At 40.6% G+C, this 20,815-nt stretch overlaps 1 protein-coding gene across 5 annotated transcripts in view; it reads right to left on the minus strand.

Annotated features, from left to right (window-relative positions):
- The window catches only part of sox6 (SRY-box transcription factor 6), a 419,745-nt gene that overhangs the window by 85,694 nt on the left and 313,236 nt on the right, over window positions 1-20,815 (minus strand). For 3 of the 5 annotated variants that reach the window (XM_034191205.1, XM_034191191.1, XM_034191206.1), the window contains 2 exons: window positions 15,455-15,578; window positions 6,022-6,101 (listed from right to left, as the gene is read on the minus strand). In XM_034191205.1, the coding sequence (XP_034047096.1) occupies window positions 6,022-6,101; window positions 15,455-15,578 (204 nt within the window). The remainder of the gene's footprint in view (window positions 1-6,021; window positions 6,102-15,454; window positions 15,579-20,815) is intronic. The other 2 variants (XM_034191199.1, XM_034191207.1) reach the window with 1 other exon arrangement.

The raw sequence follows: 20,815 nt of genomic DNA on the forward strand, positions 1-20,815 counted from the left end.
GTGATTGGGGTACAATAGGAGGAGGAGAAATATCTAACCAAATAGATATTTATACATTTGTTTAAGAGTGATGAGAACAAGACAAAGTCAAAGTGGAGGAAGTGCAGGAGTGTGCTGTATGAAGAAGAAGATCATCATCATCATTCACCTCGGATCTGCATCACAGTTCCTTTAAACAAATCAGTGACTTTTGTATGTGACATCTTTGCTTTTTTTTTTTTTTTACATTTGTTACGTTGCCATGGTTAGTTTTTGTAAAGACATCTGCAGTAAATGATTCTAACCCTAAGTCAAGACAACAAATAGAAATACACTCAACTAAGACATTTTCCATCGTGCTCACCTTTGGTAAGCAGTTGTAACACCTTGTTTATGTGTTCCTACAAGAAAGCCCAAAATATGTTACTGCAAACTTTTACATGGTTTTTCGATTGAATCAAGTGAATGCACACTTTCTGAAACTCCAAATTTCAAACGTACGTCTTCCAAGTTTACAGTCATGTTGAATGCATCAGTAATCTCTGAAGAAGTTCTGTCTTTTGTTGCTGTCATCGTTGTTTGCTTGTTTTTGAGTTTGGTTTCAATTGCTGCTTATGTTTGCTCTGTAAACCAGAAGGCACTCAGAGAGTGCAGAGCTCTGCCAAGACCACATACTGCTTAAAACGTCTGTGTCTAAAATATGTTCCAGATCTAATTCCATCTGCTCACCAAATTATATTGATATCTTTATCTTCACACACACACACACACACACACACACACACACACACACACACACACACACACACACACACCCCATACGAAAACATTCTTCTGGACAAAGAATATATCATGGAACACCTCCAAAATTAAATCACTTATTTCCCCAAAACATTATATATTTGATCACTAAATTTCACTGAAATTCGTGGATTACATTTTGAGTTAAGGATCTATGATACAAACACACAGACCATTAGCTGTGAAAACATTACCTCCTTGGCAGAGGTAATAAAAGTTAGAGGAACTTTGCCAATGAATTCTTATCACCAGTTTGGAAACTGACCCTTGCACAAGCTGAGGGACGGCCAACGCGAACCCAGATAATTATCTATGCTGTATTTGTTGGAGTATAAATCGCACCAGGGTGTAAATCGCACTGGAGTATAAGTCACACCTTATATCTGTATTTTCAGCTCTGCTGTAGTGTACTTTTTTATTATTAACATGTATTCTTTCATTATTGGAGTTTATTTTGTTTACTGCTTTGATTCCTATGAAACCCCTACATAAATATTTATTTTAACACTATGTAACAAATTTTTATTTTGTTTTGTTCCTGGGTACACAGTGTGTTTTTCTAACCTGTTATGCCTTAAATAAATAGAAAATAGCTGTTATTCCACAGAAACTTTGCTTCTGTGATCAGGATAATATTTGGAAATGTGTCTGTTTTCAAGAATATTGAGTAGTCTTCTACAATATTCTTTAACTGCTAGAACTGTCCAGAATTTTCTAGAAGTTTCCAGAATTATCTAGAAATTTCAAGAACCTTTTAGAACTTTCTAGAACGTTAAAATAAAATCAAAGTTTGTGCTGAATGTAGTCATTTTTCCATAGACTTTAGACATAAGCAGTTGAAATATAACACTTAGAAGCCAGGAACAAAAAATGTGTTACATAGTGTAATCATTACACTGGTCAACAAAAAAATTAATAATAATTTGCATGGACTTTGAGAACTGATTTAGGGTGATTTTGTGGTGCTGAATCCAAAACTGTGTTCAGATTTTCTCTATCACATCACGTCTTTTTGCCATCTTCTTCTTTGTCTTTCGGCTGTTCCCGTTAGTGGTCGCCACAGCAAATCAATCGTTTCCATCTCACCCTGTCCTCTGTATCTTCCTCTGTCACACCAACCACCTGCATGTCCTCTCTCAGCACATCCATGAACCTCCTCTTTGGTCTCCCTCTTCTCCTCCTGCCTGGTGGCTCCATCCTCAGCATCCTTCTCCCTATATACCCTGGGTCCCTCCTCTGCACATGTCCAAACCATCTCAATCTCGCCTCTCTGACTTTGTCTCCAAACTGTCCCACCTGAGCTGTCCCTCTGATATGTTCATTCCTAATCTTGTCCATTCTTGTCACTCCCAAAGAGAATCTCAACATCTTCAGCTCTGCCACCTCCAGCTCTGCCTCCTGTCTTTTTGTTAGTGCCACTGTCTCTAAACCATACAACATAGCTGGTCTCACTACTGTTTTGTAAACTTTCCCCTTCACTCTTGCTGATATTCTTCAGTCACAAATCACTCCTGCCACCTTTCTCCACCCACTCCACCCTGCCTGCACTCTCTTCTTCACCTCTCTACCACACTCTCCATTACTTTGAACAGTTGACCCCAAATATTTAAACTCATCTACTTTCACCACTTCTACTCCTTGTAACTGCACTATTCCACTGGGCTCCCTCTCATTCACACACATGTACTCAGTCTTGCTTCTACTGACTTTCATTCCCTTCTCTCCAAAGCATATCTCCACTTCTCCAGACTAGACTCAACTTGCTCTCTACTCTCACTACAGATCACAATGTCATCTGCAAACATCATAGTCCATGGGGACTCCTGTCTGATCTCATCTGTCAACCTGTCCATCACCACTGTAAACAAGAAAGGACTCAGAGCTGATCCTTGGTGTAATTCCACCTCCACCTTGAATGAGTCTGTCATTCCGACTGCGCATCTCACCGCTGTCACACTATTCTTGTACATGTCCTGCACTACCCTAACATACTTCTCTGCCACTCCAGACTTCCTCATACAATGCCACAACTCTTCTCTTGGCACCCTATCATAAGCTTTTTAAGTCCACAAACACACAATGTAACTCTTTCTGTCCTTCTCTGTACTTTTCCAACAGTATTCTCAGAGCAAACATTGCATCTGTAGTGCTCTTTCTCGGCATGAAACCATATTGCTGCTCACAGATCTTCACCTGTTTTCTAAGCCTAGCTTCTACTACTCTTTCCCATAACTTCATGTTGTGGCTGATCAGCTTTATGCCTCTGTAGTTACTGCAGCTCTGCACATCACCCTTGTTCTTGAAAATAGGAACCAGCACACTTCGTCTCCACTCCTCAGGCATCCTCTCACTTTCCAAGATTTTATTAAACAATCTGGTTAGAAACTCTACTGCCATCTCTCCTAGACATTTCCATGCCTCCACTGGAATGTCATCTGGACCAACTGCCTTTCCACTCTTCATCCTCTTCATAGCAGCCCTCACTTCTTCCTTGCTAATCTCTTTTACTTCCTGATTTACTCTCACCACATCATCCAGCCTTTTCTCTCGCTCATTTTCTTTATTCATCAACTCTTCGAAATATTCCCTCCACCTTCTCAGCACACACTCCTCACTTGTCAGCACATTACCATGTGCATCTTTTACCACCCTAACCTGCTGCACATCCTTTCCAGCTCTGTCCCTTTGTCTGGCCAATCGGTACAAGTCCTTTTCTCCTTCCTTACTATTCAACTTCTTGTACAGCTCGCAATATGCCTTTTCCTTTGCTTTTGCCACTTCTCTTCTCGCCTTACGCCGCATCTCCTTGTACTCCTGTCTACTTTCTTCATCTCTCCGACTATCCCAAAACTTTTTCGCCAACCTCTTTCTCCTTATGCTTTCCTGGACCTCTTCATTCCACCACCAAGTCTCCTTCTCTTCCTTCCACTGTCCAGATGTCATACCCAGTACTGCCCTAGCTGTCTCCCTCACCACATCTGCAGTACTCTTCCAGTTGTCCAAAACTGCTTCCCCTCCAACTAGTGCTTCTCTCACCTGCTCGCTAAATTTCACACAGTCTTCCTCCTTCAGCTTCCACCATCTGATCCTTTGTTGAGCTCTCACTCTCTTCTTCTTCTTTACCTCTAAAGTCATCCTACAAACAACCATCCTATGCTGTCTAGTGACACTCTCTCCTGCTACCACCTTACAGTCTGTGATTTCTTTTAGCTTGCATCTCCTATAAAGAATGTAGTCCACCTGTGTGCACCTTCCTCCACTCTTATATGTTACCCTGTGCTCCTCCCTTTTCTTAAAGTAGGTATTCACTACAGCCATTTCCATCCTTTTTGCAAAATCAACTACCATCTGTCCTTCCCCATTCCTATCCTTGATACCATATCTACCCATTACTTCCTCATCACCTCTGTTCCCTTCACCAACATGTCCATTGAAGTCTGCTCCTATCACCACTCTTTCATGCTTGGGCACACTCTCCACCACCTCATCTAACACACTCCAGAAATCTTCTTTCTCCTTCATCTCACAACCTACCTGTGGGGCATATGCACTGATGATATTCATCATCACCCCTTCAATTTCCAACTTCACACTCATCACCCTGTCAGACACTCGCTTAACCTCCAACACACTTTTAACATACTCTTCCTTTAAAATGACCCCAACACCATTTCTCTTCCTGTCCTCACCATGGTACAACAACTTGTACCCACCGCCGATGCTCCTGCTCTTACTTCCCTTCCACTTGGTCTCTTGCACACACAATATGTCTACCTTTCTCCTCTCCATCATATCAGCCAGCTCTCTCCCTTTACCAGTCATACTACCAACATTCAAAGTCCCCACTCTCATTTCCACCCTTCTAGTTTTCTTCTTCTCCCGCTGTTCGTGGCAACGTTTTCCTCCTCTTCTTCGTCGTCTTCGCCCAGCAGTAGCCCAATTTCCATCGGCACCCTGTTGGGCAATAGCACCGGTGGCGGACATTGTTAACCCGGGCCGCGACCGATCCAGTTTAGGAATTCGATTCTGAGTCTGCATAGTTGGGTTGGCTTGTTTTACGCTGGATGCCCTTCCTGACGCAACCCTCCTCATTCATCTGGGCTTGGGACCGGCACTCAGAATGTACTGGCTGCACACCCCATGCCATCTGCATGTTCCATATTGATGAATTACGCAAAAGTTGCTCATTCACTCACGAGTTTGATGCCACTAATCATGCACAAAAGCATAGTCTTTAAACCAGGCTCACGAAATGTGAACAAGAGCCGTAATATTGTTTATGGCACCGAAGAGGTGTGCGAGTGTGCAGCTTATGCTTCAATGCTTAATACGAGAAATATGTTTTCATATCTCAAAAATGTGATGTGATTGGCAAAAACTAACACCATATTCGGAATTAGCGCCCCCCAAATTACCCAAAATCCGCTGAAAAACTCCATGCAAGAAAAACTGTGTTGACCAGTGTTAGTATTAATAACAAAAGTGTGTGGCAGCATGGTGTCTCAGTGGTTAGCACTGTTGCTTCACAGCAAACAGGTCCTGGGATCGCTTCCCGCCTGGTCCTTTCTGTGTGGTGTTTGCATGTTCTCAGTGTGTCTGCACAGGTTTCCTCTCGGCACTCCAGTTTGTTCCCACCATAACAATAAAAAAACATGGAAAAAAATAATAAAAAATGTGATTTTTTGGTATATCGGCCGCAGGACCTCCCAACCACTAAAAAAATAAAAATAAAAAACGTATACGAGTACTTTGGAATACACAGTAATTATTCGGGCTTTGGGATAAGCCCGACCTGGCTCAGCTTTCTTAACAGAATGCTGTATGGAGCTTGAAGGGTGGTAGCAGCTAAAATACCAAACTCACTATCCCTCAGTATAAATACATTATATGTATGTCAAATTAGACTCTGTTTTCTGTGTCCCATAGCGGGGAAAAAAGCCTGATAGAAGAAATATTTCTGTGATAAAAGCAATAAGACACAGGTCCTGATAAATTTATTGGAAAGTGATTATCGTTCCCCCTAATAACTATTATTTTCCCAGCTCTTCTACCTGGCAGTGGGGATAAATTTTCTCTAATCGGGGATGAATTACATACGTATGTAAGGTAATAAGCATGTGTGAGCTTGGGCCTCCAGGATTATTTAGTGTGCAGCTCATTACTTAGCGTACAGCTGCCGTCCTTTCTGCCCCAGGCTTGGCGGGCATCCCTGTACATTCTTTGTCATCATACTGTACATACCTGAAGCTGGAGGGGGTTGAGTCCTGACGCTGCTGCAGCTGCCATTGTGGATGGAATGAACTGCACCGGGTAGTTATCACCTGTCAGACAGACAGAGACAACAATACATACAGGTTTAGACAATGAGCCGGCCTAAAGCGACCAGGCATGTGCCAACATGGGACGGATCCTGGGCCCTCCCATACTTTGCCACAGCAATGTGGCACATAGCGACCAGCCCCTCGGCTTCAAGCCCAAACATCTGCATTAACAAAAAGGCTAAGCTGGTTTGACTGGAGAAGGATTACTTCAGAACATTCCACACCATACCCTCCTCCCTCCACCTGCTCAGTGCTCCTGGAAAATAATTGTAACAGGAGCATCGTACAGCGTTTAACAAACTAAGCATTCTCATGGGGGTTGTTTGAATATGTTTTTGTGCTCAGAATTATATTCAATTAGTGACGATGCAGAAGGAGCTGCTTGTTTTCTTAACCAGGCCATACAAATGCAGACTTGCTGAGCTACTGTTCAATGCGATTTGTGAGTGACAGCTTTGGCAGCAGAGCAAAAGCAAAGTGCAAACTGGTTACAACAAGTGTGCAGTCACAATAATGAAGGCAAAAAAATCCTATCTTTCATATCAATGTGATCACGTTAGGAGGAATTACTCAACATATAGAAATGCTGTTTGTCATTCAGACACATCCAGTGGCTGGGAGTACCAATGCGCCCCCCCCCCACCCCGCCTTCACTGCACATGCATTATTTAGGAACATCAGCAGCAATTCATTGATTATCGCCTCGTTTCTGCTTAAAACTGCACTCCAGTCAACATCTAACTCAGCGACAGATATCTGAAGCTTTTGTACAACAATCATTTCCACATAAATTCAGCATTATTTCACAATAAAAAGATGGGGGAGCAATCAGAGCACAACAGCAGCATGTCTAAGTCTGACTCTCTTGAGTCTGACTGTCTAAGCGATCTCTGAGTCTGTCTAAGCGATCAAAGGGAATAATATGATTATTGTCCATCAAATAAAGTAAAACCTTTTAAATCAATCTAGAGTCAGTTTTAAGCAGAAACACGGTGATAATCAGTGAATCGCTGCTGATGCTACAAAATGACGCATGCGAAGTGAAGGCAGGGTGGACCGATTTTTTTTGGGGGGGGGGGGCAACATTGTCAGCCACATCGGTACTCCCAGACCATTGTAGCCCCACCCCCACCCCCCACATGCACACACACACACACACACACACACACACACACACACACACACACACACACACACACACACACGGATAACGTTGTAAAACCTTTTTAATGAAGAAATGTTCCAATTTTTTTTTTAACTCTGTGTCTTTGAACTTGATCTAAAACTCATTATCTTTGGTATATGTGTTCCACACAGTGTGCAAATTTGGACAAAGTCAGAAGACTTTGCCATTTTGACAGAATGCATGTTTCCACTTTATTCTGGAGCAAAGCTCACTAATTGATATCTCAGCTGATGGAAAACCTTGAACATTTCTGTCTCTGAAATGGTTTAGGAAAAGGGGTCATATTTAATGTCTCTGAAATGCATAAAAAGCCCAGATATTTAAACAATATTTCTGGATCCATGCAACAGCTTTGCACCTATCTAGACGTAAAGCTCAATCGCATAATTCCAATATGGTCTAGATTCACATCGAGAATTTTCTACCTTGACAGCAAAACCCAGTATGAGTAACAGCTGGCCCATACGACTAAGAATATATAACATTTTAATATTGCTGCAGCTCCCATTTCCCCCCTATGAATTAAGGAAGTAACACACAAACAAACAATGCCAACAGAAACAGTGGGTGATGAATAACTGTTCTTGTGCAATAGGATCATTGCACAAGAAGAGTCAGGGTTGTGCACATTGGACTGAGGTTGCCTTCACAGGACATAGAAATTTCAAGTTTAATGATAGGAAAGCCATGGCAATGTATTTATCTTTCTTTACTTAGTTTTTTTTAACAGCAGGGTTGATTACAGATATTAAATATCAACCTAATTTTGATCTCGAGAAGAAACGTTCCTTCTCTACATCTTTTCTCATATCAGTGTGGGTTCAATGTGTTTCATGGTTTTCGACTAAACTAACCCTTCCATCTCAGAGCTTGACATGATGAGCAATTTGAAATTTAATACCTTGCTCAAAGACTGTTGTACAGCTCTACTTGGAAATATTTTCAGCAGCCGCCACTGGTGGCATATTCTGCAAACAGTGGCTGTATAAGTGATATCCATGGGGGTGTATTATAACCACCAGAAGCTTTCAACCTAGTGTGCTGAGGCAGAGAGAACAGCCCTAGTGAGACAAGCAGCGGTGCACTCGTAGAGCGGACGTTGGTTTGAAGCATGTGTCTGGAGGCAGGGGGTGGGTTGGGGAGCACGGTAGGAGTAGGGAGGGGTTGTTGGCCTTAACTCAGACCCCACTTCTGCTTGTCACTTCTCCTCACAAACATGGAGCCATTAAGCCGCAGACAAGGTAAATGTATATACCTTCTCTTTCACTTTTCCATTGCCCGCTCGCCTCACTTTGCAATCTTGTACAGCACAGCACAATGTGATACAGGCCGTGGAAATTCAATCCCCATTTAGTAGCAAATAAAATCGCACAGGAGAAGTGATTTCAAATGGTGCTGGGTTTGGACATGAGGGGGTGCCGTGCGGTGTGCCTATTTCTGCACCTCCTCCTCTTCTTGGCAGTGCTTTCCTTCTGTCCGTCTCTCTGTCTCTGTGTGCCGTCTATGACGTCAGATTTGGGGTTAATAAATTGCTGGGCGTCTTTAAATGTCATGTGAAACCTGGACAGGGTCGTGTTGTAAGTGAGTACATCACCTCTGATTTGGGGGAGGGGGTGGGGGCTCCAAGGTCCTGGTCTTGGGTGCATACAGTCTGTATCCTTGTGCTGGATGCGCCGGAGCCCAGCATTTCTGCTTCTCACTGCTGTGCCATTGAGGAGCAGAAATGTGTGTGAAATTGTGTTTTTGCTTACCCCATGGTTGGTCCCATGACCAGTGCAGAGACTCTGAATGCTAGACGGGACTGCGAGTGAGACCACAGCTAGGATTCAAAAGCATTAACCTCCTCCCATAGTACCATGAAATATAACTCATAGATCTGCTGTAGGCTGACAGATGTAGCCTTCATTAGACCAGATGAAATGAAGATGAATTAACTGTGTCACTCAGCAGTAAAATTAATGTCATTTTTCTTATTGATTAATCGGTCACTGTGAATTATTTATAATTCATTTTATTGCATTTGTTGAATGCCCTGAAACCAAGATTAAAAGAGAACATTTGGTTTCATATTTGGTATATGAAGAATAACACATAACTGAAATCATATGGGTTTGTCTTATTCCTTGACTGCATATTTTCAAAATAAAATAGATTATCTTTGCTTGCTTGTTTGTTTGTTTGTTTTTACTAAGGGAGCTTATCAAATGACTGCGTCAGGTTTAATTCAATATTCACGGCCTATAAACATTATTGTGCAGGTTATCATGAAAAATTTGAAGTAAAATGTACAAAAAGCAATGCACAAAAATTTATATATGTCTCATTCATCAGTCGGGAGGCTGTCACTGAAAACAAGGTGGGATATTTTCCATCTCCACCACCCCCTCCTCCAAAAATCAGACATTTGTGTTATATTTATTGTTATAGTTATTAACAGACTAACCGTAAAACTTTGTCTAACCTTAACCAGGGTTTACATTAGAATTTTTGGCCATGTCAATACAAACAAAAGCAAATCTATGACTAAAGGTTTTCATTTTCCACACCACTGTAGAGGCACAGGTCTTTTCAAATGAAACAGCCGTTTGATGTAGTTATTCTTTTTGCATGTACAGAATTGGCTGGAAATTTTTTAAGTAAAGCAGAACAAGAGCAATCTGAGATTTCTGACATTCACTAATCCAGATCCAGACCATCTCTAAAATTCAGTGGAGTCTTCCATGCCCTAATATCTATCTGTGGTCTAGATGTGGTGAGAATCTGTGAACTATTTTTAACATACTCCTTAAAAGCTGATATAAAGTGAAATCTTGATCCGGATCTGGATCTGGAGCCACATACGGATTCTGGATCAAGATTTAATGGCGTCTTCCATGGCCTAATGTAAATTTCATCAAAATACATGCAGTAGTTTTACCATAATTCTGCTAAAAGTAAGACAGACAGACAAATAAATAAATAAATACACGCCAATGATTTTATTATGTCCTTGATGGACATAATAACATAAAATAAATCATTCAGGTTTTGTTATGTTTTTATGTGTTGTAAGAGCCAAAACTTGAGCAAATTGAATTTAAAGTCAAATGTGATGCAAACTTCATATTTCATTATTTTGTGTTATATTTAATGTCATTTGATGTTATACATAGAGCATGAATATTGTTTGAAATATTAAAACCCATTAACATTGGACGGATACAGAATTTGCTGCTGTGTTCAAAAGTGTACATACAGTGTGTTTAATCTGATAGCAGCAGAGAGCTGCGTCGTGAGACAGAGTGTAAATGTATCCACTTTTTTTCTTTAAATATTTTTGAATTGGATTACAACTCTTGTCATTCGCACTGGATGAATTTACTCTGCAGCTTTTTGTGGTTTTTTTGTTTGTTTTTATTTTTTTACTACTCGCACGACATGCCATGTCAGACCGCCTTCAGTATTTTGTCGATTTTAAATGTTTGATTTTTGCGCACATCACATGTCGTAAAGCATCACTCTGCACAGATTAGAAATCACAGCGACCATCCCATCTGTGAAATCTTACACCAATCCATTTAAAACGCCAATAATAATAGGTAATGTAATGTAATAAGTTGGTGGCGTTGTCTTTTTAAACGCGCATTCAGTGGTTAGATGTCAGACGGGGACAGAGATTCAACACAAATGTGGATGGGTACGCTTTGGCCTTTAGGTTCACACAGATCAGGCCGACCCCAAAGCAGGATGGAGGGACAGCAGCGACTCACTGAAATGTTGGTGACTGAGTTTCTGACAATGAGGAGAAACAAACAAAACAGAGATAAGGTTATTTTAAAAATGGATTTTTTTTTTTTTTTATGTTTTGAATGTGTGAGACATGCAGGACATCCCGGCGCATTTTCAAATGCGTGTCTCTCGTGTCAGAGACATTGTGCACATTATATATTGTGTCCAGCCTTGTTGATTTTGCGTCATGACAGCGTAAGCCAGAACGCTGCTTAACTGTAACCTTAAAGTGTATTTCTAAAAGTTAAATGTGAAACACACATTGTGCATGATAGTGGAAATTCATAAGAACATGCATTGTATGTATTAGACCACATGAAATGTCTTATGAGGATTCATCGCACTGTGACATGCTCATCTTGTATCTCACAGGATAAATAGGAAAAAAACTGATATGAAAATAAACATGCAGGTGTATTATTATTTTAAAGTGAAGACACTAAGTGTTCTGAAGCTGATATCATATGTGACAAAGCCATACAGGAAGCACTTATCAAATTTGTTCACATCCACCTAGTTTTTCATTTGCTGTATCTTTAAAAGACTCGAACCGCAAATCAGTTAAATCTCCACACAGAGGCAGAAACTCTTACTATGACAGATGAGCGTCGGTGTAAAGCACACGAGTGGAGACAGCGTGAGCAAATTGTCAGCAGTCAGCTGGATGTCTGTGAGGAAGACTATCGGCTCACTCTGCAGATCCATTAGAGACACATCACACTGAACACAGACAACGTGTAAACAGACAACGGACTTCTATTTGTTTAAAAAAAATGACTTGCTTGTCTACCATGCAGCACCGGCTCATTGAGCACAGTGAGTGGACGGGGTGATGACTTACCACCACGGTGCCAGAATGACTGCTGCCCTGTCAGCGCCACAGGGCCGGGGGTCATAAGACGTGGTCCCCGTGAGCCATCTCATAATGATAACATCAGATTAGCGTGCCTTAGCATTGGAAATGAATGCTCCACCACTCACTTCACGAAGAAAGGACACGGCAGCATCCTGTACGCCCCGCAGGTGGCGGCGATAACATTGTACTCGCCGGATATATTGTGTATTTTGGACAGGCAGAAATAACAGGGGTTTGGAAATAGCTCTCCAGACTTCAAGAGTCATTTTCACACCTCCTTTTCTATTTCTTTGTCAACTTATGAATTATGCAGGAAGCACGCGCATGGCGACCCCTGGCCATGATTCCATAATAGCTCCTGTTATTTGAACTAAAACATTTTCCGTGTCGAGCCTACTGCAGAAAGCACACTGGTAAAAGAGTCCCCCCTCAGGCACTTTGTTTAAGCTGTCATGGCTCTGTAGTTCCAAAATAGCTGACTTTCTTTTTCATCCTGTGCTATTATAGTTAATTCATTAACTGCGCTGCCACACCTTTTAATATTTCGCTGCAAACCTGCTGGCTTCCCCATGCTTCTTTTCGAGCTTCTGTCCTTCTTCTAGCACTGTCTTACATCTGCTGCACAATGCTCAAAAGTCATTTTCTTTGATTGTGACCTTTCTTCTCTTTTTACTCACCTGTGTCCAAGATTTTTGTTGTGCACAAATCCAGTTTCTAAGCAGCTACATACTCACAGTACAAAGCTCGAACTGAGACGCACACTGTAAAAACATAAAATCTCATCAACTATATTTGTTTAATAATTAAAATGTCTAATCAACACTTATATAATCAAGAATTTTAAGATGCTTGTAATTAACACAGCAATCTAAGTTACAACACTTCTTAACACTAGTAAAATAAAGCTCAAAATGAGTTTTCTGAACAAGTACAAATTAGCAGTGTTCAGTGGGAGATTTTAATTTAATTTTTCGTTTTATTTATTTATTTAACATCTTACAAGTTAAAAGCAAAGTTATAACCTTTTTCATGTAAAAGAAAAAAATTACAGATGGAACTGCTAAATACACCTAAATTTTTTGATTTTATATATATATATATATATATATATATATATATATATATATATACTAGTTATTATGGTTCTTGTTGTGGTTACATCCTTGTCACAGCAGCTTAAAATCATATTATGAGGTTTAAAGGTTGTATTTTTCTTGAATTTGAAAACAAGATTTCAAAAACAAGATTTATAAGCTGTTTCTTCCAAAAGCAAGTCCTTATACCTACCTCACTGGAAATTGACTTATTAATAAAAGTTAAAATGCCTTCTTTGTACGAGGTGTATTAAGATAAGAAACCGACACTTTTATTTTTTTTTTTAACTATATGGATTTGAATGACGTGCAATTACACCAATCATGCTTGAACCCTTGTGCGCATGCGTGAGTTTTTTCACGTGTGTCGGTGACGTCATTTCCCTGTGGGCAGGCCTTGAGTGAGCACTGGTCCAGCCCTCTCGGCTGAATTCCTTTGTTTCACACGCTGCTCGAGACGGCACGCGTTGCTTTATCAAAATTTTTTCTGGACCTGTGAGGAATATCCAAGTGGACACTATTCGAGAAATTTAGCTGGTTTTCGGTGAAAAGTTTAATGGCTGATGAGAGATTATGGGGTGTTTCTGTCGCTGTAAGGACTTCCCATGGAGTGGGACGTCGCGCAGTGCTTCCAGGCGCCGTCGTCGGCCTGTTTTGAGCTGAAAACATCCTAATTTAAGGGTTAATTCACCCAGGAGGTCGTGAGAGAAGAGGCCGACATGAGGACTTTATGCGGACATTCCACTGTTTAAGGACATTTTGTAATGAAAGACGTGCGCGCCAATTTGCCGAGTCGTTTCCGTGACGACTCGTGAATCTGTGTGCGCCGCGACAGGAAAAACACCTCCGTGTTGAAAACCATTTGTAAAATTCAAGCGGTTTTTGATGGCTTTCAGCAAGTGAGTAACTGAGAAATTGTTTAACAGCTTGGGCATGTTCCAACTTGCCCGTTAAGGTTTCCAACGGAGGTGTTTTTCCTGTCGCGACCCCCCGCGGTCGGGTCCGGCCCGACATGCGACTCTGCCCGCACGTTCTTTCATTACAAAATGTCCGTTAACAATGGAATGTCCGAATAAACTCCTCATGCCGACTTCTTCTGAAAGTTCTCTGTTCTCTGACGACTTCCTGGGTCAACAGAGCCTGAAATGTGGAAGTTTTCAACTTGAAACGGCGAGACGCTGCCGCCTCGAAGCGCAGATCACCGTCAGGTGCCGTGGGCCGTCCTTAAAGCGACACTACCAGACCAAAATCTCTCATCAGCCGTTAAAATTTTTACCGAAAACCAGCTGAATTTATCGAATGGTGTCCACTCAGTTGTGCCTTACAGCTTTTGAAAAATTTTTTATCAAACAAAGCAGCAGTCTCTGAGCCATTCCTAAACAATGAAAAATCGACGAGAGGGTGGGCGACTCCTCACTCAAAGACTGCTCACAGGCGAATGACGTAACCGACAGGCGTGAAAAAACTCTCGCATGCCCACGAGGGTTCAAGTCTGATGTAATCACACGTGATTCAAATCCATATGGTTTTTGAAAAAAATAATAAGGTCGGATACTTTTCTAACAGACCTCGTATGTAAGATAAATGTGCTAATGGAAGAAGTGAAAATTCACTTAAAACTTAATATGAAATAAGGTCTTCAAATTAACTGAGAAAATCATTTTTGAGCTGTATTTACTATAAGTGAGGATTAAATCCTTTATAAACAACACAGCACCTTAAAAATCTCAGATATGACTCAAAATAAGATGTTGCTAAAACAATTTCACAACAAGAATTTATGATGTATTATATAAACACAAGTTCCTATAACTTACTGAAATTTTACTTGTACAGTGATTGTAACTACAAATCAGTCAAATATAGGTGGTAAGATTTTGCAGTTTTATGGGGCAAAGACTGATGTAGGTCATTGATTGTTAAAACGGTTTAAAGAAAAATGTTTAAGGAGCACTACATAACAACATGAGGTTATGAGTAGGAGGTTGCTGCCTTGGCAGGGCATCAGTCAACATGTTTCAGCAATTTCCCCACAAAATTGTTTTGAATTAAAAAAAAAAAGAAAGAAAGAAGACAGACAAAGCAAGCAGGAGAGACATGTTGATACAAGCAGGAAAAGACGTTTTACCTGCTCTTTACATCATCTTCAAGCATATGGTCAGAACACTGTCATCTTAATTACTTCAACTCAAAATCAGAACAAAGAACTGAAATTTTAAGCACAGTAATTATTATGGGAGATGAATTTTAAGGATAAAACAATGCAAAAAAAAAAAATCTTTTATGTGGCAAGTCACTGGATTTCTCACAGTTGTTCTTTAGTTAACGTCATTGTTCGATGTGGTGAGAAAATTGCCCTCGAGTCCAACAGACAGAGCAGAGCATGCTAATTAGTGAGTGGCCCCACGTATGAACTAACTACTGGCACTTAAAGAGATGGTGAGCATACCTGGCTTATAAGACATTCCTGGAGGGAAGAGAAAGCCTTGCTGGGCTGCGGCTGCTGCTGCCAGAGTGCGTTGGTCGTGTGGAAAAATAGGGATCATAAGCGGAGGCATGTGACCCTGGACCTGCTGAACAGATAGGGAGCAGAGATCAGAGAGAGGCCTAAGCATAGTCATGGTACGCAAAAACACAGGGCCCGCTGCGGGGGGAGACAGCAGATCACAGCTCTTCCTAACACATGCTGACAGCAGGCTCTCTGGCAACGATGGACCTCGTGTGCTCGTACAATACCTGGCCGAGTGGAGCCTGCTCTTAATCTAAACCACAAATTCACCTACAGACATCAAAGACCCCACGTGCACAGTGTTCAGTGGGAGGATTTGACATGCGGGACAAGAGGAGCTACAGTACCCGCATCTCTAAGTACCACACGTGTTTAAAGAGGCGTTCATGGACACATTAGCTGGGACAGTATATACAAAGTGTCAGCAGAACTGTCTAATGCAGTAGTTCTGAAACCTTTTCTTGGATTTTTCACCTCTATAAGGTGAAAGAGAATGTTTCCCTCCTTCCAAAAAGAAAATGTAATACTGACCATTAAATCTGTCATGTAAAGAAAAAAAATATAACGCAATGCTAAAATACCCTCAGCCATATGAGCATTGTCTTCTTTATAATTTGCAGTTGTTTAATTACCCTCCGCCAAGGAGGTTATGTTTTCGGCCGCGTCCGTTTGTTTGTTGGTTGGTTTGTTAGCGTGATTACTCAAAAAATCCTCAACGGATTTCAATGACATTTTTTACCAGGGCTGTATCTTGGCCTAACTTAGAAGTCATTAAATTTTGGTAATGATCCGGAACACGAACCAGATCCAGTCATTTTTTTTAAGGATTCTTTATCATTGCAGGATAGGGTCAATTTCAACATTTTTGCATCTAACTTCATAAAGATGGGTCACAAAGGCTGAACAAAAATTAAGTTACCACACAACAATAATTTACCATTTGTTTCTCCTCATTGAATAAACTTGTTATTAGAAAATAAAAAAAACTTATGTAGTTCATGCAGTTTCTCTTTATAAATACATTTGCTGAAGATCTAAGGGTTTAACCACTGAATCTGAAACATGACGGTAGATGCGTGAAATGATGTGGAATAAGTCTCTTTGACAAAGGGTATTCCATGTGACGTCAGTGACCCTATGGCCTTGGCGGAGGTTTGCGCTCTCCAAGTGCTTCTAGTTAATTATTAAGATCCTACTGTCTTACATACAATTTGTACATGTTTAATAAAGCCCCTCTATCAATCAATCAATCAACTGGCATCTGCAGGAAGGCGTGCGTGTATGTGTACATGAGCTTTTGACAAAAGCGGAAGTTAGCTTTGTGTTAGCAGAAGTTAGCATGCACGCATCTGCGAAATGTCTTGTAAATGACTCCAGAGGTAATATTAGGTTCCCAAACCAGCATTTTCAGTTTTAGAAGTGTTTATTTTTTTGCTAGCTTTTACATAATGTATGGGAAAGGCATTATATTTAGCCAAAAATGAAGCAAAGTTAGCAGCTACCGACACCATCTGCAATGTCATACCATAAAAGTAGGAAAAGAATGAGACATTTTAACCTCTTAAAATATCTCTTAAAATAGGCCAAGGTTAGCCATCTTTACAACTTGTCCAAGGTCTATGTCCCAAGAATGTTCCCTGTGAAATGGAAGACTCTGGCAGTAATAGGACTGAACCTATGCTGAGCACAGACAGACGGACAGATGGACGGATGGAGGCAAAGCCTTCACAATACCCAATGGCCATATTTGATGGCCTTGGGTAATAAATAAATGAAAAAAAGAATGTCAATCTATCAAGTACTTGAGGAGCATTCAGTCGTCCTTACCTACATGCCAGTTGTTTTTTTTTTACATTAAAGTTACTATGAATGATTTTATGACTATGTGACTGGATGACATTAAAGCTTCCCTCCTCGGCCACTCCTCCTCAAACCTCCCTCCTCTACTCTGAGCAGAAGGAATGGCAGGTGTAGGCTACTCTATGTGAGGAAACCAGATGTACATGGATTCTAGTCAAGCTCTGGCACTGCTGAGAAAGACTGTTAGCCTCTAAATGTGATTTCTGGATAAATGTCCAGGAAGCGACTGCCAGCTGCCATTTTGAAAAAAGTTCTGCAGTAACTAATGAGCACTGTTATGTCATTATAAACACGAGGAGGACTCGCATGCAATAAACGTGCACATGCATGAATCTCATGCCCTGAATGTGCATGTGCGGCCAGACAAAGAAAAGTTCAAAGGACACAGGACTCCTACATTCATATGTAAAATCTGAATTCGACATATTTAAATTTCATCTCTGTAGAATCACACCTGCTCATTTCAGTGTTGAAAATGTTTCACAATTGAATGAATGGTATTGTTATATCCTGCTACTTTAGACATAGTGAAAATATTGTCATGCTTGCAACTTGTCTGCCTGTACGTCTGCGTACATAGAGTGTGGGTGCATTCTTCTGGACACAATTCATTCACAATATACGTTAGACACTTTACACTTACACCATAGATACTCTCTGGTGATCATATGGGCTGTTTGTTTGTTTGCATATATGTTCATATTAACAAGGTTGGGTAGGATTACTTTGAAAGAATACATGTGGATTACATGTATGTATGTACATACATTTGGATTACTTGTAATCTGATTACTTTTGGATTACATTTCAAAGTGATCCTACCCAACCCTGCATATTAATGAGGATGAAATACATTTATTTATTTATTTATTTATTTTTACTTATGAACAATACATGGTACACATACTTAAGCTATGGGTACCTGTGGACAGCAGATTTTAGGGGAATTTGATAAATATATTTGCATTTTAGATTAAGTAATGTAACACTTATTATCCCAAAAACATAACAAGACATTGACATGAACTCGATGGCAAGCCCACAAACCCTTAATGGTTAAAAATGAAGTTAAGGGTGCAGTTTATGTAAAGTGCAACTGAATTGTTTGAATTCCCTGGATAAGTTTTGTTTGATATTAGTTTTGCTTCATTTTTCCCCTTAGTCATTGGCCCTTACTATCACCGGCCTAATGCTGTACAGGAGTTTGTTCAGCCAGTGCATGAACACACATCCACCCTGCTTGCAGACAAAAGAAGACCAATTACTCACATAACCTTGATCATTTATGCAGGTGATAAAAGCCTGAAGACAATCCTGTAATTTACAACAACTGTTGTCTGTAGAGGAAAAGCAGCAGGAGGCTGAAAAGTGTTTGCCACTCCTTGTATTTCATTTTAAAGTCATCCTCTGACTCACATATTAACCTTCCCCATCCATCATGTTGCTGCCTACTGGGAATATCAATACAAACTACCAGAGTCCCTGCATGTGTGTCAGGAGTGGGTGAGTAGCTCATGTCTCAGAAGTGGCGTGTGGGGGTTTTGCGCACATGTTGTAAGGTCCAATCTTACTGTCATCCTCTGCTTCCTGAAACGCTATGACGGGTAGCAGCTCAACTACCACAGGCCTTTGTGGGTTAATCTAGCACTGAGCGAGGCTACCTCAGGGGAACCTGCATGGAAAATGGGTTAATAAAGGTCATCCCCCCAAAATAAACACTTTACAGAATGTTTCTCCATTCATCCTCCTTTAAAATCAACTTGCAATAAAATGGGTCTGGGTGCAATTACTGCCGCTGCACTGGGGCATGAAATCAACCTGCTGTGGCGCTTTTCCCCTGTGTTCTGGCTCAGGTCTACAATGATCTCCACTTTTCACCCCGAACCAGTCCCCCTGAGCACCTTTTTTTCTTTTTTTTTTTTTGCTGGAGTAGTTGCACCCAGGTTCTACCAAATCAAAAGCTACTAAAAACAACATTATTGATCTGTCCTGAGGTGCAGAGCTCAACTAAAAGCTAAATAAATAGAAGCACTTTGTGTCTACTGAGGCTTTATGGCATTGCAAGGGTAGAAAGTGAAATGCAGAAGAATAGAAAAATATGTAATTCTTCTAAGAGGAATTCTATAAAATGTGCTGCTGCTGAAAAAAAAAAATAAACGACTAAGGAGAGTGCGACATATGACCTTAAATAAAACACTGCTTTATTGGGACTGTTGTTCCAAGTTTCCAGGCTGAATGGATGAGAGATGGATCTTGGCCTTGCTTGCATGGAACATATGGAAAAACACAATAATTAATGTCACAGCATGAGGTAGGGCCAGTAACAGGCAGGGGGACACTGGGGAACACAGCTTCTCTCTGTCTGTGGATTTGGACGGTAAAACCAGATGGAGTCTGTTGCTGAATGTGCGCTACTCACAGGGCAGAAAAAAAGGTTCCCCCAAGCCCACGGCACCTCCAAGTGTGTTACAAGTGCGCTGCATATTAGCTGATACATGAAAACGTATCACCTGACACGCATCAGCAGTAAAGTAAAAGTTGGCTCCGACCTCATGGTAAAGCAACAAAAATCTCTATAAAAAATCACTCGATTTCCTGTTTTGAAATATCTGATTGCACTCAGCAGGGAGTGAAGAAATAATGATTTCTGACTTGGAACTAATTTTCAGAGTCTCAAAAGTTTATATATGTATTTACTGTACATGCGCATGTTTTCACTGCTCCTTGTGTATTTTCATTCTCAAAAAGTTGTCAGAATGCATGCCAAGAGACACATGCACAGGCATGGTCTGAGTACTGCAGAGAAAGTGTCTAATGTAAAGAAAAACTTGAAATAATTAACTGGCCTTGTTTGTACATTAAAAAAAAACCACGCAAAAATAGATTAAGCTGTGTCTGTCAAAATCGGTGCTTCCAGAAACAAAACAAAATGCAATATATTTTTCATTATTTGCACAACTTAATCACTGGCTTGCTTCACTCTAAAAAAAAAAAAGTACAATGTCATATTTAATTAATCTAGTTATGTTAACTACAAAACTTGGTTGTTTCCATGGGAAAAGCCAACTGTAACAAAGTGTAACAATCAAATGTATATTATGGTTCCCATTCAAACAACAGTTTGTGGGTCAGCTTGACAACGGTAAATTAAGTACATGTTCATTTTTAGAGTGTTTTATTGAATCACTGTAAAAAAATTACAGTCACACTTAAGGCCTGGTCCCACTGGCGTTTAGGATGATTTGTGTATGAATTGCGCACGGAATTGGTTCATATTCGCTAAACGTCCGCAATATCCATGAAACATGCTTGTATAAGTCGGCCGACAACCACACACGTCCGCAATTATCCGCAGAGGCACCTTTTTCCGTTGCTAGGATTTTTGAGCCGCACAAAATTTTGGCTGCGGATGACCTTACATACGCAATACATACTCAATCT

This window comes from Thalassophryne amazonica, chromosome 2 (genome assembly GCF_902500255.1).
Source record: "Thalassophryne amazonica chromosome 2, fThaAma1.1, whole genome shotgun sequence".
Taxonomy (NCBI): domain Eukaryota; kingdom Metazoa; phylum Chordata; class Actinopteri; order Batrachoidiformes; family Batrachoididae; genus Thalassophryne; species Thalassophryne amazonica.